The sequence below is a fragment of the Acanthopagrus latus genome, chromosome 7 (assembly GCF_904848185.1).
Source record: "Acanthopagrus latus isolate v.2019 chromosome 7, fAcaLat1.1, whole genome shotgun sequence".
Lineage (NCBI taxonomy): Eukaryota > Metazoa > Chordata > Actinopteri > Spariformes > Sparidae > Acanthopagrus > Acanthopagrus latus.
The window spans coordinates 11,373,017-11,395,678 of NC_051045.1; the positions used below are offsets into that span (position 1 = coordinate 11,373,017).

A 22,662-nucleotide genomic window follows, 5' to 3' on the forward strand; every position below is an offset into this window, starting at 1 on the left:
AAGAGGCCATAGGGCCTGAGTGACAACACAGAGAGCGAGAGGGAGATGCAGACCAGTGAGAGGATGGAAAAAGAGACCGCAGAGGGAAGGAAGAACAGAGAAGAAAGATTCCAGAGGCTGACTTTATCGTGTTGGAGAAAACTTAACATGAACGTGAAGCTGCTACACCAGCAGAGAACTTCCCCTCAGTTCAGTTTCCTCCTCCTCTTCTCCATCCTCTCCTCGTTCCTCCGGGATGACTCTTTTCCCTGTGACCCGCCGTCACCACCATCACTGTTGCCAACATCAAAGTTCAGGACGCTCCCTCTGCATATAAGTTGCTGCACAGATAAACACACACTCGCACAGATGCACAGATACTTTAAGGAATGTCAGAAATGCCAGCAGGAAGGATGAGGGGCAATGGGAATACAAAGAGGTCCATCTCCTTAGAGGGGAGGAAAAACAGGGCAATAAAACGGTCATGTCAAGCCAAGAATCTGCTGATGGCACACATACATATACACAAGTTCAGAGAGACAAAGGAGAATCTGTCAGGCAGATAAAGCCATCACTTCTCCTTTTCATCCCTGGTTTTGTCCGGAGGCGTCCCCCTTTCACCTCTCCTCTGCCCCGCCAACACTTGTCAGCTGAGAGAGTCATTAATGTTTAGCTGGGCAGTGATGGCAGCGCTGACAGGACTCATCTGTCTAAGAAGACAAGATGAGGGAGAGGGACAGCCCATCAAAGGATGCCACTTAAGAGAGTGAGAAGGAGAAATGGGGGTGGGGGGGCGTAAGGGCTGGACAGACAGGGAAGAAAACCATCTTTCTTTGCAAAGTTAAAGGTTACGTCACCAAGGTGGGTTATGAAATGATGCAATTGTCATCACCATCCTCCCCTCTCTTTCTATCTTTCTATCCACCTACACAGCCTCCATCCCCCCCGACCACCACCACCCATCTCCCCCACCCCTCCACGTGCTTGTCAGCAGTTTGATTCAGTACCTGCAGGTTAGTTACTCATTGAGCTGAGGAGGGACTGGAGCCGGTGGAGGTGTATGGACGGCTGTCTATGGGGCAGCCACCGGTGGTTGGGGGCTGCTGTTTGATTGACAGATTTGCCTGCGTCGTCCTTTCCCTCCTGTAAAGACATAAGAGACAAAGCACAGGAAGTGGAAGGAGGTAAACAGCTCCGAATATGAATGGCACACTGCAGGGGCGGTTAATAATTGGGAAGTGTTGGACTATTAATCCGGGAGACAAGACACCAAACCGTACGGCCGGATTTACACTTAGTTTCAGATGAGCTTTTCACAGTGATATCACGTCCAGTATAAAGATATGCAGGACTTTAAAGGGACACGATTTAGTTTCAAACTCAACATCTTGATTTAAACTATATTAATTAGGTAATTATGCAAACTCAGAGCTATACATGTTTTCCATAACTGAATAACAAGCTGTTCTCAGAGGAAAATAAGGTCCCCAGAACACAGATTGAAGCTGGAAAGATGGCAGGGTCCACCAAATATGAACAAACACAGGATGAAATTGTGCTGTTCCCTTAAAGTCAGTTTGTTTATTCAGTTTGTTTAGGCATGAAGATCTTTCTCTTTTGGTTAGAATGTCTCCCCCCAAAACTATACATTCCACCTTAAATGATGCTTTTAAGCTATGATTCTGTTTCGAGCTCTGGTGGGCCTCTAACACAACACGAAGGCCATAAATCAGAACTTCTCAGAACAAGCTTTCTCAAGTTTCTCATCAGTTGCATTTTTCCAATTCTTGCTGTTAACCATTGACAAGTTTATACTATTTAGTTGATCGTTTTTACAACCAGTGATTACTGAAAACATAATCTATGTGAGAGAGTATCTATGAGCGCAGTGCTGTAACTGAGTGTTTCCCTCCGTCTCTCTAGATGTGTCAGAAGTTAATGGAGAAGGTGCTTTTGACTGCCGTGACAAGTTAAGTAGAGGGGGCCCGACCATTGTCTTCCAAATCAGCTGTCAGTGTGTTTCTGCTGTCAGCAGTTTGACTCACTACCTGCCTGGTTAATCATCGAGCCGCTCGGAGCTGCTGGAGGTGTATGGCCCACCACCGCCGTCACGGACCCCCATCATCGTCACAACAGGACAACATTTGATTGACAGATTAGCAAGCACTGGCGCTTTTTCAAAGAAAGACGCAGGGGGAAAACAGGGCGGAGAGTGGTGATTGGAATTGAAGGAGCCTGGACGAGAAAGTGTGAGGCAGAGAGGAGGTAGGTGTGTGCTTGCGTGGGTAGGCTGAGGTAGGTGGAGGAAAAAAGGTTAACAGGTCTTCTCGACTGAGGAAATTATTGTCCTGTATGTGAAAGTTTTGCAGGGGAAAGTGGAAGAGAGAGCCAGAGATTTGTCTTTTTCACAAGTCTGTACAGATACAAGTTTACTGTGTATGTTTCTGTGTCTGCAGCTGGGCAAAGGTGGGACGTAACCCAGTACAAATACTTTGTTACTACACTTAAGTAGATTTTGCAGGTATCTGTACTTGAGTGTTTTTTTTTCTGACAAGGTTTTACTTTTACTCCCTACACTTAAACACACATCTGTACTTTAGGCTCCTTGCATTTCCAAAACAGACTTGTTACTTTAGTTTTAATGCATTTGGGGGAAATCATGGATTATTTAACATTTTTGCGTTACTGCATACAACATCAGTTCATACATGCACAGCAGAGGCAGCAAGACTCTGCAGCCCCCTGCCTGGATTTTCTTATATTCACATTTTTTTTTGCTGTGCTCCAGACACTTTACGAACCTGAAATTCTTGTATTTGACATCATGGGAATTAGACTCAATAATCAACTATCTCTTTGGTGTGTGTACAAACAGCTTAGACAAATTGTACTGATTGTACCTTTAAGTAACAGAACTGTTCTTCACCTGTACTTTCTTCATTTTACTTGAGTAAAGAAGTTGGATCAGTACTTCTACTTTTAACAGGTTTTCTCTCTTTTTTTTTTTTTTACAAAGTATCTGTACTTCTGTTTGAGTCAAAGCAGAAAATTGACCTTCCTCATCTTTTATCGTAAACGATAACGCAATCAAACAACATCCAGTAAGAAAGGAGAAGGGAGACTTTGATGAGGAGTCCTGTGAAAGTGAAATTGCCTCCCCTATTGGACATTAATGCTCCTACAACCAACGTTTGCCCCCCCTTCCTTCCCAAACCCCGATGAGGTTATCCCCTCTCTGGTCCACCCCACCCCCCACCCCCACCCATGATTCCCTCATGCACGCCCGCTGAGGTTTGATTTCAAATGGAAAAATTAATGGGAGAATAATAGCCTTGGGCTTCGCTCCCTCCACACACACATCTTAGTTGGTCTACAGGGGTACACAGAGGGGGGAGCGAAATTTAGATCCATTCTCCTCACTTGGCTTGCTGGTCCATTGTGACACACGCGCACACACACACACACACACACACACACACACACACACACACAAACACACATACACCACCAGGGACCTCGCCCCTCCCTCCATTTACACCTTAGAGGGCTTAACTTTCAAATATTAGTACAGTGGCTGTGCAAATTTCAAATAAATAAATAAATGAGGAAGCAATGATTAGCAATTCTCCTGATAGTTCTATCAATGTGTTTCATATTCATTTTCACTTCCAGGAGAATATATTTCTGCCGAAACAGTGATTCTGAGAACTTTCCAAGCTTTTGGAGGGGCTAAAAGTGGTGTGAGGAGCTTTTTTTTCTTTTTTTCCTTTTCCTCCAATATATTGTATTTACACCAACAAAGTACACATGATTCTTTTAGAGACAGGAGTGAGGATGAACCAGCTGACCCATGCAGTTCTGAGTACCTCTGGCTCCGTGATGGCAGGAGTCAGGTTTAAGAGAGGGCACGGAAATAGATGCATGCACACACAAGATGTGCAAGTTTCACTTCAGCTGATGCAGGGCCAAGTTGGTTGCAGGCATAATTAAATCAAAGTTAAGCCTTGTTGCTCTTAGGCTGTGTGTGCGTGTGTGTCTGGCTGAGGTAGGGGGTCGGTTGTTAAAGAGTTTAAAAGCGGAAGAGGAGTTGGTGTAGAACTAGTATTGATGTCGGGGAAGCCCACTGGCACTTTGTGTTCAAACATTCGAGAGGACCGACCTGCCCGAGCTGCAGCGCCCGGGTGGCAGGATTCCCGCTCTTCCTGTTTCTCCTGACTTTGAGGAATTTTACGGTGAACAAACTCCCAGCGCTCTCCTCACATGGCCCACACCTCATCACGGATACCTGCCTCAGCAAAACTAGAAATAGATGAACTGAGAGAGAGAGAGAGAGAGAGAGAGAGAACTTTCCAGGCATTTGAGGAGTTTCTATCTCTTGCCACCCTATCTGTGTGTCACGCAACTATTTTTAATATCACAGATACACTCTCACTCTGGTTAGATACTCCTCTACTTAAAGCACCAGGTGATGGATACAAGTTGGTCCTGATTCCTACCTGACTAGCTCCTTCTCTCTGACCAAATAACTTATTGCAGAATGTGCTATGTGATCAAAGTAGAGTAAAATAGCCTAATACAGGGAGAAAAAAACATTTCTTTGGATTGGATCTGAAAAGGAATTATGGTCAGATTGCTGCCAAATAGTCAGAGAGGCATCTTTTCATTTCTGAGGGTGTTGGGACACACAGGGCCATGAGTCATGACACAAAAATGTGCACCTTCAACAGTAAAAAAAAAACCCAATCCTGACTGGACTTATGGTGCGTTCACCTGCAACTGTTCAGATGTTTTCAGTGATAACAGCTCAGACAGCCACAGAAGAGCATAAACCTACAAGTTCGCAGATGCCTGATGTCAGGCAGGTGAAGGAGGAGGTTTATGACACATTTAAACAAAACAAAAGGCTGGCGGAAGGGTGTCTAGGGCAGAGTGATGGTGCGACACACTTCTAAAACAAGCCACCGTCCCCACGCTTCTTGCAAGCGCGCCCGTGGGCACATGTAGCATTAATTGCTGCCTCCACAGAGCCTGCAGACTGCACACACTATCTATTGCTCGCATCAAAGAAACCACACGCTGAACTTTATGAAATTTTTATTCAATGTGTTCACTTCTCTTCCCCTTTTTCCTCTCTTTCTTCCTTTTCCTATTCCCCACCTTGGCCCCCCTCTCCCTTTTTAGCTCCGCCACCAAACAGACAAGAAAGACTTCTCCCTGCCATGTTTTTCAGCTCGACTTCCTTCCTGCCCAGAAGCGCTCGAGTATCTCGTTAGTTCTCTCACAGCGAACGTCTCCCCTCGATCTGCCAGAAGCAAAAACCTGGTTGAGGAAGGGAGGGAGGGGGGGATAGAATAAGGATTAAAAAAAAAAAAGAAAGGGGGGACTACATCAAGAAGTTTGGTGGGTGAGACTCTCTGTAGAGGTAGGTGAGAAACTGTAATATCATTGAGCTACAGTAATTACAGATACAAGAGGCACGCAGAGGAAAGAATAGAGATGAGAGGGTTTCTCTCCCTGTGGACAATGTACACCAAAGGGCCTAAGTTTCATCATAAACTTAACACAGAGGCAATACAAAGTGGAAAAACACAGTGCAAGATCATTGTTATGGTGAAGTGGTGGGACTGCCCCGACATCTAATATATGAACAAAGAAACGTTGGCTTATTTAAATGAATCCCTTCCATATGAATAGCTTCTTATGCCTCTCCCTGATTATGACAACTGAGCAAATCCTGAGTTTGGATTGATGCACCCTGCACATTACCGTCCTTTTAACTGCACTCCCTCACACACACACACACAGACACCGCTCACTGTGGTCATCCATCAAAGCAGCGAGTGTTGTTTCTTCCCCCACACGTCTCATACACACAGGTATAAATCACTGCACCTGATTTCTGGGGCCAGGGTTTAAATAATTAAAGAGCTTTAATTTATCAGGATTTAGCACCCACTAACAGCAGGGCTGACAAAGGAGAATGAGAGATATATTGAGAAAAGGAAAAAAAAAAAAAGGTCATTACACATGAAATACATATACAAAATTATTACACATTTTTATTGGAGAGAAAAGATGAACATCTAGGGCTAAGTGGCACCAAAGACTATGTGAAAAGGCATTAAGGTTTTGCTCTAGAGCTACTTGATCTGGGTGTATTAAGTTTATTTACCTGTTGGTAGAAGACAAATGCAATAATGCAACTGAGTGCAAAGTCTTGCACTAATGTGATGTGTTTGATTTCTGACAATTACAAGTCCATGGAAAAAACAACACAGATGTAAAATAAGAGACACAATTCACATTTGAAGAATTACAATAAAAACATCCAGTATAAATCGAGCGAAGTCAAACTGAATTTTTTTTCTCAATACTCCACATGCTTTCAGGTATGGAAGCATACAAATTATAACTATGTTGATTTTTTTTTTTTTTTTCAGAACTGTTGGCAGTGACATTACCAAAAATATGAAAGCCAGCAAAACAAAGTGGATTTTTTATTTTTTTTGTCTTTTGTGCTGAAGTATCCAAGACACTGGGCATGAAATATACACAGTACAGTACGTTACATTGAAAATCTTAAGTCCTGTTCGTCGTCAACCGTCTAAAAGCAAAGCTGTGGTTTTATTCTGTTAAAAGTACAACAAATAACCCCAATAAAACCTTGGTTTCTAAAGATCAGTGACATTGTCTGTGCTGCATTTGAACAATGCATTGAGTAAAGCACATTTATAGAATGAAATCTGTGTTGAATTATGTCTTGCAACAGAGCCAGGAGGATGGTGAGGGCCGATCATGGATCACCAGAGAAAGGTGGAACTCTACTGCCCCCTAATGGCCGTGAACATGCAAAGAAATTCTCACCAAAATGAGAAAGAAACAAAAAACAAAACACACACACAGGCAAAAAAACAACCCACAGAACTGACCGATTAATGACACACTGATGGTCTCCTACTTGCATCTTTTGGTTCACTGGATGAACTATTAGCCCTATGAGTTTTGGAAGTCAGGAAACAAGATCTACCAGCAGGCACAAAGACATAAGGGAGAAACATTACAATAAAGCAAACAGCCCTCTCTGGCTTTGTTCGACCCTCATATTATTTATTCGTTCCAGTAGATCTCTGAAAACAGAATGAACACACACGCTCTCTCAGACAAACTTTTCCCAGAAACAGCATAAAAAAGACAGAGCTTCCATCTGCTAATAAACTCAAATACAAAAACAAACAAAAAATCTACCTCTCCTTTGTTGAGAGAGAACATGCAATAGATTATTATATATTATTGTTCAGATTACTTGACAACATCGCTGAGTGAAGCTTGTCGTCTGCTGGCAATAGTTAGCCACCTAGTGGTCGAACCCTCTTATAACATCAAGTATTGACAACAGGGGAATTTAATTACAACTTTGGAAGTTTTTGGCTATATGACACCTTGTCATTAATGAACAAACTGCTTTAACAAACATAGTTTAATAGATAATCAACAAACTATCAAGTCTACAGACTCAACTGGGGGAGATAAAAGATTATCACACCAGAAACACAGAATCACTCCTAAACCAGATGGTACAATATGATTGTTTTTAACCATATTGCGTGATTTAATTTTCTGAATAATAAACCTATAGATTTATGCAACAAGACCAATTCCCTGTGAAAGTGATTACCCTTAGTTATACAGTATCACCATGAATGTTGATACAGTGTGTTGTTCAGTCTTCTCAAGACTTCACATCACCATCCCCCATTCACTTCACTAGATTCCTCTTCCTGGTGGATTGTTCCTCACACTTCAGTTGTCCAAAAGAGAGCGCTGTAGAGCCTCCTGGATCATCGTGTGCTCATCTGTCGAGTAATCCTGCAAAGACATGGGTGAGGACAGAACCAGTAAGTCCACCGATTGTTAACACCACAAATAAAAACTCCAGATGGTGTCGAGGGCCTTAACTCACAACAAAGGTATCGTATGAGAAGGTGTGTCTGATCTTCAGGTGCTGGAAAAAGTCGGCACTCCTGTAGTTAGGGTCCCCCCAGGGCATTGAGGCACAGATGGGGCACACCTGCACATAAAAATCGCGAGATTAATAAAGGATCTATGAACAAATAAACCCTAGCTTAATCCAAACAATGTGTGGAACTATATTTTTAAGGAGCAACTCTTGAGTCACAGTGTTCTGCAAGGATTTCCTACCACTTGGCGTGTGTCTCGAGCATGATGGGAAGTGCAATGTTCAACCAGGCCGTCCTGATCAAGGTTCTGGCAGTTACAGTACGGGCAGGTGAAGGTGTAGCGATTTGGCACCGGACTGTGGGACAGAAACGATACGAATGTATGTCACACCACTGATTCTATTTTTGCACATTTGTTTTTCAACAAAGAATTTGTTTCCCAGATTTGTTTTCGTATTAATGTACAAAAAGACCTTCATCTACACTGAGATTTCATTTAAGATAATAGATGACTCTTTCTAGTTTTTAAAAGCTTCCTTACAGCAATTAGATGCTATTTTCTAATTAAATTCAACTATTCTTACTTGGTGAAATTAACTATTAAAAGGCTACCACCTGATCAGTCATCATTTCCACATTACAAGTGACTGTTTTTCAAACTTTTTCTGGTTTGTTTTCATCTAAAAGAAAGAGCAAGGAGTCATCCAAATAATGAAACACGGTCACAATATAAAAAGCAATTCTAGTTCTCACATCTTGCATCTCAATAGTAATAGTTTTGAACAATTAAACTACAGGTACTTTGCTCGACATCACTGTACATGCAAATGTGTGTTATCTAAACACTTCCGGTTATTTCATAGATGAGGAGAAAACAGAACTGCAATTACTTTGTTTACAAAGAGAAGTGGGACTTGTTGAGACAACTGAGAGTTGTCCAGTGAGCAGTCATGCAGATGGTTTACATGGAGCATATGAAGTTGCTGTTAACAGGATTAAGGTTCGTGTTCAATGGGAAATTCTTTTTTTAAAACCCAGAGCCTTACATGTGGCAGACATCACTCCCTATTTCCTACCTAGTGCACTACATGGCATTAACTTTGTTCATTTCTTTTAAGTAATTTCAAGTATAAAAACGTATGCACTATACAAAGAGCACACAGTAAAGTGCCCTCAGAAATTCACCTCTTTGTTGTGTCCAAATATAAATAAATAAATCAATACATATATAAAAATATCCCCAAACCCCAATGCTCCACCTTTGACAGATGTGTTACTGTTATTCAACACTACATCTGTTAGTGAAAGCACAATCTCTATTAACTGGTCATTATGGTATAAACTATTGAAGGTTTAAAACATGAATAACAGGGAATGGTTAAATGAGGGAGTTCACCTGATGATGGTAGGCTGGCTCTGGGCAGTGGTCCTCACTCCCTCCTCAATGTACTCCTGGTATTTTGAACAAGCAGCTGTGTGGCTTCTCATCTGGGAAAGGCCAACCTGAACAGTGAGGAAATAAACATCTGTAACTGCAGTGCATAAATACAATGATGTAGAGTAATTTCTGTCAAATATTTGCATTTTAAAGTCTGTCTAAATATAAAGAACAAAGATTAGACTTAGAATCACGTTCAGTTTCTGTATATATAATTACAATATCTTTAGCCACACTTGTCTTGGTCCAAACTAGTGACCCAAATCTAATTCACAACACACCAGCAAAGGTCATTCAGACAGACTGAAGTAAGCTGTCATTAAACATACCTGAGCTCCACATCCCTTACAAGATGCCGCAGATGATTGGATAACAGCTTCAAGATCAGCAGCTTTAGTCCAGTGGCCCAGCCCAGCGCGACATACAGCGCAAACGGGCTTCTGTGGACGCAAACACTCCTGCAAACAACTCTGGCAGAACCTGAAAGTGTGACGAGTATAAACTGTGATGAACAACAAGGAAATAACCTGCAACCATCATTTAATACATCACTAGATCAAAAGTAAATCAAAAGGCCAATGTGTAGGATTTATGGGCATCTAACAGTGGGGTTTTAGATTTCCACTAACTGAACACCCCTCTACTACAAAAAATGGGAAAGGCACTCTCTGCAGCCTGTGTTTGGTTTATCCATTCTGGGCTACTCTGGAAACATGGCAGTGCAACATGGTGGTCGAGGTCTGCTCCCTTGCAAGATAAAAAACACTCACACAAGTTTCAGTTTCAGTGAATAATGAAAACAAAAGCACGAATGCTAGATTCCATTCCTGCCAACACAGGCTCATAAATTTGCCCAAATCCTACACTCTGCACATCTGATTGCCCACTATTTTGATGAATGATTAATAGAACTTCCTGCTTTTCTTTGTCACTTATGATGGTAAATTAAGAGTGTTTGCAACATTTAATACTGGGCTCTTAGAAACTCTGATGGGCACTTTACACATGTTTTTAACGTTTTATAAACAACAAGATTAATCAGTTAATCATGAGATCAGTTTGCAGATGTATCAATGATGAAATACGTGTTAGCTGCAGCCATTAAATGAACAATGTAGGGGAACAAGCCTCTGAAAACACCATCAAATTTTAAATTTAGCCTTTGGTGATATGAAGCAAAAATATCACTACTATTTATAGGTTGACATTAAAGCACAATATAAGGAAACAGATCCTGTCATTTTCTCAAAGGTCCATTTAAATCTCCTGTACAGGGCTTCCTGTAAATCCATCGGAAAGTCCCCACCTCAAGAGGGCGCAGGGACTTGTAGTCCTTTAAGTAGCTTGACGAGTCCGCGCAATATACGTCTAAACTACAACTCCCAGGTGAGGCCTCCTCTTTGATGTAAACAAAACTGAAAGTGATTTAGCAAACTGATACCGCTTCTGCGATATACTGAAGTGAATAAACATAATTAAACGGTCACAACGAATGCAGGCACACGCACGGTCGATGCCCCGCTGTCCTGGCGGCACGACATGTTTAGAAACAAGCATTCCCTTGTGTTATTTTTGCCTCCTGCTTTTGAATCGCTGGTGGTAGTCGTGGGTTGAGGGGAGGACGATCGACAAAACAGGCAAAATACTCACGTATGGCCGCATTGTGTTGTTACGGGACTCTCGAAGATTTCAAGACAGACTGGACAGACGAATTCTGACACGTCGCCGCTGCCCTCGGAGAGATTTTTCTTGTGCGGTGCTGCGCTAAATCCTCCGAGCATCGCCATTTCTTTTCTCCACTGAGTCGTCAGTCCCCCACCAACCGTTCCTGAAACGACGTCACCAGGTCTGTTTTTTATGCGCGAGGGCGGAGTTATGGCTCCAAGTACAACAAACGAGAAGTTTGTAAGAGGTCAAACACATGATTTCGGGCCGCAACTACTTATCATACATTTATTTCAATTTATATTTATCTATTGTACTTATTGTTATTCTTTTCTCAAGTTATCTGCAAAATATTTAGTCATAAACAGTATAAACAAGTGTAACTTCCCAGATACCTACCCTGAGCCCAGGGTAATAAATTAATCGAAATATCCACTGTCTGACAGTCCAAGCAAACATGAATGACAAATGACATACACTTAGTCCTATATCAAAAAAAGTGGTCATTGGCAGTAGTTGTATTTAAAAAAAGTCTAAACATTACATATTTTTAAAATCTAAGGGATGGATGATTAATACATTTACTTATTGCAAAAAAAAATCTAAAATCTTAATAGGTTTATTGGGATTTTGTTCCTTTGTGTATTAAACTATATTGCAAATATATTCTGTGTGCTTATTCTTAGACTTTTGTTTTCTGAAGATACTGTATATTACACCACTGTAAATTAGTCCAGCTGAATGTGTCGCCTGATTTTTGGGGACCAAAAAAATATTCACAGAGCACAAAATGAAAATTCACATATGTCACTGAATAAAATATCCCAATACCACAGACTCATTTTGATTAGAGTACATTAAACTATATTGTATATTGGAAGCTTGGGCACATTTTTTTTTCTTTCTTTCTTTTTTTTTTACTTCTGTTTTCAGAAAAATAGTGTATACTATATTACTATAAATTAGTTGGGGATATTGTGTATGGGTGCACGTATGCAAGTGCACGGATATGCAGTAAAAGTCGAATTAAATGTGTTGCATTATTTTAGGGGACCAAAAAAATATTTACAGAACACCAGCTGGAAATTCAGATATGCTTTAACACTAAACTATCCCAATGCCCCCTACTACTTTTGAGTAGTATTGAACTATATTGTTTAACTGAAGCTTGGAAAAAATATTTTATCTGTGCTTATCCTCGGACTTAGTTTTCTGAAAAAATAAAAACAAACAAGAGTAAACAGCGTGTATTAATGTAACTCACACTGAACCGTGGTATTGATGTAGTCGTTGGGCTCTGCATCCCCTCCTACCCCCGCTCCTTCTTTCCACGTGGGCTCCTGATGCTGATGAACTGTCAGAACCAGGCGCATGCGCGTTGTGATTATGGGAATTTCCAACAGCTGAGGAGGCGTAGCTAACCACGGCTAGCACTTGTTTTAAGGTAAGGTGTGCGGATGGTGGTGTTTCTGGTCAGAAAATGGTGTGGTCTGTAAGATAAAGTACAATTAGACTTGGCCGCAGAACAGTCGTGCCACAATTTCTGTATATGTGTCGATAGTTGACTGTAAAATAGCCAGTGATTCCTCTCTAGCGATGGACCGCCCTGCTAGCTACAGCAATTGTTAGCTAGCCAGCTGCGCTGAAATGGGCGTTCACTGCTTAGCTTGTACTGAGTCGAGGGGCCATGCCAGTGACAGCATCGGGTTTTGTCGGCTTTGAGATTCATATAATGTACCGTAGCCTACACGCAGTCCTTAGAGCGTTTCTTATTATCAACACTGGTCGTGACGGACTGCCTCTGTTGCAGCTGATGCGCAATAGTAAGGCATGGTGATGTTGTTAGCTAAGGCATGTTTCTTGCTAGCTCGCTAAACGGATGCTCGCTAAGGTTGACATGGGAGGTAACTGGAATAGCTGTGAACGAGGAGCAGAGACCCTCATAAAGCCTCATATCAGATTTAGCCTTCCGCGTATTCATAACCGTATCCCTAAGTTTAATATCGCCTTCTTAATTTAAGGGATCTTATGCTAAGTGCATGCTAACATGGCTCCCACGTATGTAGTATCACAAGATAACATTTTGATTGACGTAAACACTCTGGTCGACAAAAGGAGAAATGTCCGTCAATAGTGAGTTCTGATCCTGAATTTGTATTATGTCAATCCTCAGAGTCCTCTCTTGGTTGGGTGTATCGTGCAAATAATCTAATCAGTCCAACCCAGTGGCTCTAAGACTGATATGAAATAGCCCACACTATGGATCCACACATCATCCCACTCATGTTTCTCAAATAGTGATGCTTGTACACCATCTCTCATAACTGAGCCACAGGAATTGTGTAAAAAAAAAAAAAAAAAAAAAAAAAATGCTGGTTATGATGATTCCTACAAGTGCCTTTCTTTCTGGATTATATTAATGCAGAGTCAGTTGAAAGAACTGTAATCCAAGATTCCCTCTTATTTATGTGTGCTATAATGAGGCATTTAGTTTTTTTTATAAAGCTGTCTGGTGTCATTACAGCTTGGAGTCAACTCAGAAGACTGCACCTTCAAGAATGCATCTTCAAGATGAGTGACCTTGAACTCAGCACACGTTGAAAAGGAATGGAATAGATACAACCCAGCACTAACAGAACGCAAAGAAAAGGCTCCTTCTGACCTCATCTTGCATGACATAGGCCTATTTGTCTTGAAACAAGTCAGGCTTTGAGCCAATACCAGAAATGCCTGTAAGGAGGCATCCCTACAGGCTGCAGCCTAGCTACGCCAACTGAAAGCACCAGACAACTGCGTCTCTTGTTTAAGGGATGTGCTGCTGATTGGACACAAAATCTCATCTCTCTGCCACCTCTCTAAAATGTTATTAACGTTGAGTGTGTGCCAGCGTGTACAGTGAATTATGGTGACCAAAAATGGTGCTTGAATGTGGCATGTTGGTGCAGGGTATGCTAAAAGGGGTGAGGCTCTCTCAGAAAAGTGTAACAGCTGACTGATAGTCCGCTGCCGATAATGGATGCCAAGTTAAAAGAGGACCTGTTTCGGAGGTACGTGACAGCACTGGAGAGGCGACTGGAGGAGGAATACGCATGGATTGGAACTGCACCCGATGGGGACAAAGGGAGACACAAGGACAGCGAGGCCCTGCTCTCCACAGCCACAGCTCTGCTCGGGGCCTACCAGCCAGATCCGGGACAGCGATTCCGGATGGTGCGCTTTTATGAAGTGGTGGAGAATTCTCTCCGCTGCCAGAGAGGGGGGAACATCAAGAGCCTGGAGAGAGCCTTCCACACACTGGAAACCATCTGCACCAACCTCTTGCTTTTCCCCTGGAAGAAGGAGTTCAGATGTATTAAGGTGAATGAGTCTACTCTGGGCTGTCACATTGTGATACTAGAAACTGTCAAATATTTAGTTATTAAAATGTTGGTGAAAAGCCATGTATTTACCATATATTTAACATTTCTCAGTCTCTCTATAAACAGTTTCAAAATGACAAGGTAAATTACCTTACAGTGACATGCAAAGGACATTTTGTTAATTTAATTTAAATTTATTGAAAGCTTTTGTACATGTTGTAGATCTGAAAAAAGAACAGGACATGTATAGATGAAAAGGTCTACATTATCTTAATTCTCAATTCATATATATATATATATATGCTGCAAGTTTTAAGTTTTGATGTTGTTAAACACAGCTTATAACAAAACTTATACTATGTATGTATGTATGTATGTATGTATATGTATGTGTGTGTGTCTGTCTGTCTATATATATATATATATATATATATATATATATATATATATATATATATATATATATATATATATATATATATATATATATATATATATATATATATATATATATATATTTTATAGGTTTGTTTTCAGCTGCAGTAGTAGTTTTCTAATGTCAAACTCTTTTAAATGATTGACACTAATGCTGATTAACCCATTTCTCTTCTAGACCTTCACTGGCCCGTATGTGTACCATCTGCAGTCTGCTATATCTGACGCTGAACTCCGGTCTCTGATGCGCACCATTGGCTACGCTTGTGACCATGACTCGCAGTTCCACTTGCAGGAGCACCCAGGAGGCGTAAATCATCTCCGCCAGTTGGCGTTCGAGCTCTTCCTGGCCCAGGCGGAGTGTCGTCTTCTGGGAGAGGTAGTGGCTCTGGCCCGTGGTTCAGCCTCAGAGCTGGAGGCCCTGGAACTCCGCAGAGGTTGCAGAGATGATGCAGCTGGCTGTGCTGAGGCACTCCGCAGACGCGACAGCCTTGGGGCAGATATGGCTCGGCTGTCTGTGCGGCCGCTGGATATAGAGAGGCCTCATGCCCACCACCTGAGGCGAGGTAGCCGACCGTCTAAGTCTGTGGATGTTACAGATGGAGCTGGTCACTGGCATGCAGCAGTTAGCAAGCCTGTTTTGAAGGCCTCATTGAGTCTGAGGAAGGAGCCTCTGTTTGTGGATGCTGAGGAGGATATGAAGGATGAGATAATCAGGCCCAGCACCTCAGCATCTCTCTTTTCTGTTGCAGCTCCACCTTCCTATAGTCCTATTGCGGATTTCTTCCCAATTCAGTCACCTCCCCCAGCTGATGCTTACACATCCTACCACCTGTCCTCTTTGGATGAGATCGACTTATACACAGAGAGGGGTGGTGCTGGGACGGGAGGCAGGCAGACCCCCTCTCGACCACCATCCAGAGAGCCTCGGGATGCGAGGGATGGGTGGCTGCTCAAAGGCCACGGTAGTGTGAAGTGTCAGGGGTGTGGGCTGGGCTGTTCCTCAATGGCCTCCTGCCAGAGGTGTGACATGATCCTCTGTTCTGCCTGTCATGATGTGGACCCCTCCCCTTGCTGTGGCCTCCAGGACTACCACCCCAAATCCCCACGTCCCCTCGATGGATACATACCTGTGAAGGAAAAGCTCTCCGTCTACTCTAACACTCATTCCCACTCCCATCTCCATCCGCACCCCCTCACACTGACCCATTCACACTCTCACCCCCACCCTCACCCCCAGATGGCGGAGAAACCCCTCATGTCCACTAAGCTGTTTCCGAGCAAGTCTGTTGCCTTGACAACGCCAAAGGGAGGCAGCAGCGAGCGATTAAGCCTGGGGGGATCACGATGTGGGTTTTGCAACAAGCCAGGTGCATCACACACCTGTGTGAACTGCTCTAAGGTGTCATGTGACTCGTGCATGGGCTTGTACGCAAAGGATATATGCACGCGAAAGAATCCCCAGCACAGCTTTGTGCCCAACCATCAGCTCAACTTCAAATCTGGCACCATATCTCACCTGGTGTACCGATGAATCAGGCAGACAGAATATTTGTTTCTTCCTTCTAGTCCCCTCCCTTGACCCGCTGCGTAGTCTTGCACTATTGCTTTAGCTCTATTCCCGTTTTAAACAACATATTCACTATCACTCCCTTTATCTGATGGTCTTTGCGCTCTCTCAAACCCGCTCTTGAACTTTGTACATTTTCCCTTGCTGTCAGTAGGGCCCTGGAATGCACATGCCACAGAGAGCCATATCGTCTGCCCATCTCTCTGCCTTGTACAAGTTCAGGCCTTTTAATCTATTTCTTGTTACTTTTACCTTGCTACCTGCTCTTGAGTAGTCATGTGATGTTGTAGCGCTTCCCAAATTCCTCAAATTTTGTCCTCCTCAAAAGGGAAAAACTGGAGAGATAAGGGTTCAATTCCTTCTCATTTTGAATGAATTCCGTCCAAATGAACATTACTACTAGTACTTTGCCTAACTTCTCAGCTAAAAATTCCTCTAATATATAAATATATATATATATATATATACAGTATATATGTATGTGTGGGAGAGTGAGAGACAGAGTGTGTGTGTGAGTGTGTGTAGAAAAGACCTCTGAGCTTGCATTGTGACAAAGGAGAACTTTTTAAACTTGAAAAATAGTAGGGAAAACATACACTGGAAGTCAGTAACTCAATAGTATATATTTTTAATCCTATTCTCTAGAACAATGTGAGACTGTTAACTGGGCATGAGGTCTGTCATTGGGATTTTTGGGGTATAAACTTATGTCTGTGGGCGGGGAGGGCGGGAGATATCTCAAAGGGAAATGTTGAGACAATGGTCAGATGCCATATATTCTATTTAAAAGATTATGCCTTGTAAATTAACCCTCAAATGTTTCTGGTTATGTGACTGAGGTTCAAATGCTGCTGTTGACTTGAGACTTTAAAGGTGTGTGGCGTTGACTTCTTTCTGGTAAATAGCCTGTTGAGTTGTGTCCGTTCCAAGCCCCCCCCCCCATCCCCTTCCATTACACTCCTTAAGCCACCACGATCCATGATGTTGTAGAGGCACCCTCCTTACCAGATCAGTGGTTCCCTGTCAGTCTCAGGTGGAGTCACAGGAAGTCTCACACTGGTCCACGGATCATATGATGATGGCCCTTTGACAGTGCATGAGCCTATTGATTGGTTTTAGACAGTGTGAGAGTGCATATACTCTGACACGGCTTCTGTCTACCTCAAATGGCTTCAGCTTATACACCCAGTTTGATATTGTGGTTTCAAACTAGCCCTTAAGACCTGAGGAATTCTTTTATTAATCACATTATTCTTCTCTAATTTGACACTTGTGTTTTCGCCGAACAGAAAACACCTCCTCTTACAGTCAGCTGATTTAGTCATGTTTAAATGTTAGCAGAGGTTATTTATTCCTTGACATAATCATGCATGATTTTCTGTCTAGAAACTATTTATACTTTGTTTGGGTGCACACAAAAACACTAACACTTAATCATATTGAACCAGCCCTGTGACACTACCTTTGTGAACCTCAAACTGTTAAATCTCATTGAAACTATCACAAAACTGATTGAGTTTACTGGTCATTTTTCAGCTTGTGTTTTGTGTTGGTAACTGGATCATATTATACTGCAAATTGTCTGTATTTCATCTCACTGACAAAAGACAGACTCCTCTTATAAATGCTTCTGTTCAGTACAAGATCACCACAGATCATCAGCTCAAAAATGACCACTGAGTTGGATCGATGCATCTCTGAGTTGTTAATATTTAACGTTTTATAACCCTTATTTCAAAACACGGGGATGCTGTGTAAATGTTAAATAGAAACAGATTGAAATAATTTGCAGATGAACTTTGTTTGCTGACAGCGGTTTTATAAAGTGTTACCGGGCACATGTAGTAATACCCTTTTTACAATCATGTGTTTCACAAAGCGGTGAACCTTGCCCCATCCTTGCTTGTAAACAACTGAGCCGTTCTTTCACCTGTTACCAATTAACCTTTTAATCTGCGGTATTCCAATCAGGTGATTTTGAACATTCCACATCTTTCCCAATTTTTTTTATACCCCTGTCCAAACTTGTTTGAAACTTTTTACTGGCATCAAATGTAGATTAAGCATATATTGACAAAGATCAATGAAGTTGATGAGGTAAAACTTTAATGTTTAATCTTTGTACTGGCTACTGTTTTTTATTGAATGTGGCTAATTGTCACATTCTGTTTTATTTAAGCTTTACACAGCATCGCAACTTTATTTTTATTTATTTTTTTTTAAATCTGGGTCATACCTTGAAAAAGGTAGTGTTTCTCACATGTCTATTGCACTTACTATTACTACTATTACAGGGACTCATGCTGTTGTGTCCGTCCCCTTGTAAAGCCAAATCAGTCACCTGAATCAATATTGGCAAAGTACATTTCTGCCAAACAAAGTTAAAACTTTATGTGTCTTTACGTTGCAACTTTACCTTTCTTGTGACAGCGTTGTGCTTATGTTCTGGTTAGGTTAAGGCACAAAAAACACTTGGTCAGCGTTAGGAAAACATTGTGTTTTGGCTTAAAATTCCTGATTTGGTCACTGCACTGTCCCCCTCCACTCCCTAGCATGAAAGTCAGGTAATAAACATGAACTGCTAACGTTATGACAGATTTTGTAGAACAAAAGGCACATAGCCTGTGACACAGACAAATCTGAGCATATCTGTGGTTTGCAGAAAAACGTTAACTGGCAACATTTTATCCTGGCAACTGGGCTGGTACAGCACAGTGACTGCCAGTGTGTGGTCATTTAAGGCCAGTTGTTTGATCTGATTCAGTTGGCACTCTCTTAGCTTGTCGGCTAATCTTCCGAGAGAGGTGACTTTCCCAGTTATTTGTTGTGATGTCTCACTCCATTATTTTGCATATTCGGAGACCCTGAAAGTCCTCTCTACAGCCCTTGATGTGCAGTTATTTGGTGTATTAGATAAGCTGGAGTGTCCTCAAGCAAGCTGCTGCCATTCGGTATCGAAATATCATTAAACTCATTTAGTGATAGACTAAATAAACTCTGCTAACGTTTACTGTGAGTATTGTAAATTTGGAGCGTACTTCTAGTGATTAGGCTTTGATTTATGCAGGAGAATAACAGTCACTCAGGGGCTAATTTCAAATCACATTTCATAAAAACAGTCTGGTTTATTCCGACAGACCGTTCGGGCTGTCATAGCCTTTATGTTCTGTCAGGAATAACCTCTAAATGCCTTAAGCTCATTCAGCTGTCTTATCGTGGGGTATTTTTAAATTTGCAGTGTCCAGTGTCATTTACATTGTTCTGTGTTTTACCAGCCTGTAGGTTAAACATCAACCTGTTTTTTTGTTTGTTTGTTTTTTTCTCCAGGCCACGTGAACTAAATGCATAGTTTGTTCCATGACAGCTAAGGAAAGAATTCAGATTAATTAAAAAAACACACACAAGTATGGATTAACCTCATCAACTATACATACCAACAGAATTATGCAGCACTTTCACTCCAGAATATACTTTGTGCTTACAGGGGTGACGACTGTAAAAATAACCATGTTTTGCCTGGAATTCAAATTCATATATATATTTTGTTTTACTTGCAGAAATTGTGTAAACACACATGTTTTTGGTGTGAGTGATGTCTGATCCTCTCACACTTCTGTTCATTCCCAAACTGTGTGTGTGTGTGTGTGTGTGTGTGTGTGTGTGTGTGTGTGCGCGTGTGTCGTTATCATGTGAACAGTATAAAGAAGGGATCGTCTGATACCGTTTGGATGTAGCTTAAAGGTTCTTTGAGGGGACTGACGTTGGCTAACTTGGGTATCATAAAAGTAATGAGTGACCTTAGGGGAGGTGTGCAATTATTTTGTTTCCATTGAATGAAGCCTTTTCTGAATAGTTTGACTATTTATTGCAGATTTGTTTCTGTTCCTCATCACAAATCATACATACCAGCAACAAAGATGACTTTCTGAAGTATTGAGCCATGTTCAAAAAGAGTGATCATATTGCCAAATGAAGAACAAATATATTATTGGAGAAGAAAAAAAAAATCCTGTCGCTTGCCCGGATGTACAGTTAATGTAACATAAATCTGTGGATTTGCAAAAAGTTTAGCCTTGTGTCTGTGGATGTTGGCCTTTTTAAGAAGCCTGGAAAAGAGAGTCATCACAGGTCATCTCAGAATCCTACTCGCACACCATGGGATGTGGATTTGACTCGGATCAGCGAGCTGATCATTCGTGTAGGTCACTACAAAGGGCTAAACAGTCTTCAGGGCTGCTGTTTTAATCTTTTAGTGAACAGATGAATTCATCGTCATCTGTAAATCTCTGATGTGGAGCTTGTTTAACATTCATCAGTGGATATGAGTTACTGATGGTTGGGAGAAACAAAAGAGCTATTTTTATTTTGTGTCATGGAATACATTGAGCCATTTGAACACGATTGGTTTAACCTACACCAGACACACTCAAAAAGTCATTGTGGAAGTCAATACTCCCTTTACCTCTCTGTGTGGTTATCTTACTGATGTGAACAGTGGTGGTGTAGTTAGGCAGCCCCCTTTTCCTGTTCCCTGTTTACCCTCTAACCCTTTGTTGGCATGCTCTGTACAAGGCCCAAGCCCCATACCTCTTCTCCCTCAATCCCACATGTGCCCTCACCCACTGTCCCCCTCCCCTCCCTCCCTTCCACCTTGGCACTGAGGATCATTGCACAATGTTTATGTGAAGAGGTATGGACCTTACGATCAATATATGGGCATACATGGGGGTGGAAAGGGAAAATAGCCAAAATTGTTAATCGGTGAAAATATATATATATATATATATTGAAACTTAAATGAGATTTTATAAAATAATTTAAAGAATAAAATTCTGAAAAAAAAGTGTTTTCTGCCTTGATTTTTTTGGGGTGATTGAACCACCATGGATATGTTTTTGATTTTTTTTTTTTAATATCCAGTATTGTGCATTTTCCAAAAACCTACTGTCCTTTTTGAATGCAAATTATCTTATCTTCTCTTACTTCCAGGCTGCCAGTTTCACATCATCTTTCAGTCTTGAGCTCAAACTTGTACTGCTAATTCATTCACTATAGACAGTGAAACAAGCATATCTCTAGTTTGCAGGCACTGGTTGGCTTTTTCTTCTATGACCAGCAGATGGCGATAAAACCATAAATACAGAGACTAAGGCGGCATAAGATACAGAAAAGCTTTTGGAAAATAGTTTATTTTTAACTTTAAAATAGGTGTCAAAGTTGAAATTTACCAGATTCAGTTATTTCCCCAGATCACCATTAGTATTATTGCGATAATAATTCCATTAGTGTTATATCATTATTAAAATGGCTACTTTAAGGCCAACGTGGACATTTGGATAAAGGCAAACAGAGAGAGAGAGAGAGAAAAAAAAATCCTCTGTGCTCGCTGCTTTATATGCTGAAGGCAAGAGGAGTCAGACATGATGGACTGACTAGCCAAGATGTCCCTGCATCACATTTAGCATGGGACAGAATAATTTGACCCATGCAGTTAAGTAGGTAAAAATACTGACCATGTGCAAAGTTATTAAATTAGGACCTTTTTTTCTGAAATGTAATAGAGCAAACTCCTAACAACAACATCAACAACCAAATACATACACAAAGAAAACCAAATAAAGAATAATGTGACAAACAGTTAATGAACATCAGTACAAAAATGCACAATATAAATACTCAAGAATGCTAATTTACATCTGTATTTCCTAGGCAGGTAATGGAAACAGTTTTGTGTAACCTCAGCAGTTTTTGCAATACATCGATCTTCTACCTGGAGTACGCTGACAGAGACCAGGGGGTATTCCAGAAAGCGGGTTTTGTGAATACTCTTGAGTTTGTTAACCTTGAGATGAGAGAAACTCTGATTTTTCAGTTCCAGAAAGAGAGGTAACGTAAACTGTGGGTCTGCTACTGCGGCAACTTACTCTGTGAACATAACCTGCTCACTGGCAGGTTTACCTGAAGAAACCCTGAGTCTGACGGAGCTGTCTGACAGCGGCTGTCCTTTCCTTCTCAGTCCGATCACGTTGAAGCAGAAATAATTCACATAGTTTTACACCAGAAGGAGAATTTAGATTCACTCCCTGGCAAGGACCGTCCGTCCGTCATTTATATTCTCTGGCCACACAGCGAATATCAGGCTACATGTCATCGCTGATGTGCTCTCAGAGCTGAACAATCCTCTTCGTTTTTTTGTTTGTTTGTTTTTAATTTAATCACTTTGCAGGTTAATCAATCACCTTCCAGCAGCCAGAAAAA

At 41.5% G+C, this 22,662-nt stretch overlaps 2 protein-coding genes across 4 annotated transcripts; one reads left to right on the plus strand and one right to left on the minus strand.

The window, feature by feature from the left end:
* Window positions 1-6,012: 6,012 nt before the first annotated feature.
* Window positions 6,013-11,203, minus strand: rnf114 (ring finger protein 114). The gene is made up of 6 exons (XM_037103742.1): window positions 11,026-11,203; window positions 9,705-9,855; window positions 9,334-9,440; window positions 8,179-8,293; window positions 7,940-8,047; window positions 6,013-7,845 (listed from the first exon to the last, which is right to left on the minus strand). Exons 1-6 carry the CDS (start codon window positions 11,160-11,162, stop codon window positions 7,780-7,782), a joined length of 684 nt encoding a protein of 227 aa, XP_036959637.1. The 5' UTR covers window positions 11,163-11,203; the 3' UTR covers window positions 6,013-7,779.
* A 1,132-nt stretch (window positions 11,204-12,335) lies between these two features.
* On the plus strand, window positions 12,336-21,250 carry spata2 (spermatogenesis associated 2). 3 transcript variants are annotated; one of them, XM_037103739.1, is made up of 3 exons: window positions 12,336-12,484; window positions 13,565-14,397; window positions 15,013-21,250. In XM_037103739.1, exons 2-3 carry the CDS (start codon window positions 14,053-14,055, stop codon window positions 16,366-16,368), a joined length of 1,701 nt encoding a protein of 566 aa, XP_036959634.1. In that variant the 5' UTR covers window positions 12,336-12,484; window positions 13,565-14,052; the 3' UTR covers window positions 16,369-21,250. The 3 variants fall into 3 exon arrangements, with proteins under 3 accessions (XP_036959634.1, XP_036959635.1, XP_036959636.1); XM_037103740.1 differs by lacking the exon at window positions 12,336-12,484 and adding an exon at window positions 12,881-13,173; XM_037103741.1 differs by lacking the exon at window positions 12,336-12,484 and adding an exon at window positions 13,211-13,466.
* The last annotated feature ends 1,412 nt before the right edge of the window (window positions 21,251-22,662 follow it).

Coding starts and splice junctions, on each gene's coding strand:
- rnf114 (XM_037103742.1), bottom strand. CDS start 11,162: ATGGCGATGCTCGGAGGATTTAGCGCAGCACCGCACAAGAAAAATCTC. Junction 8,294..9,333: donor AGCCAGCCTACCATCATCAG/GTGAACTCCCTC, acceptor TCTGTCCCACAG/TCCGGTGCCAAATCGCTACA. Junction 8,048..8,178: donor CTCGAGACACACGCCAAGTG/GTAGGAAATCCT, acceptor TTTTATGTGCAG/GTGTGCCCCATCTGTGCCTC.
- spata2 (XM_037103739.1), top strand. CDS start 14,053: ATGGATGCCAAGTTAAAAGAGGACCTGTTTCGGAGGTACGTGACAGCA. Junction 14,398..15,012: donor AGGAGTTCAGATGTATTAAG/GTGAATGAGTCT, acceptor TTTCTCTTCTAG/ACCTTCACTGGCCCGTATGT.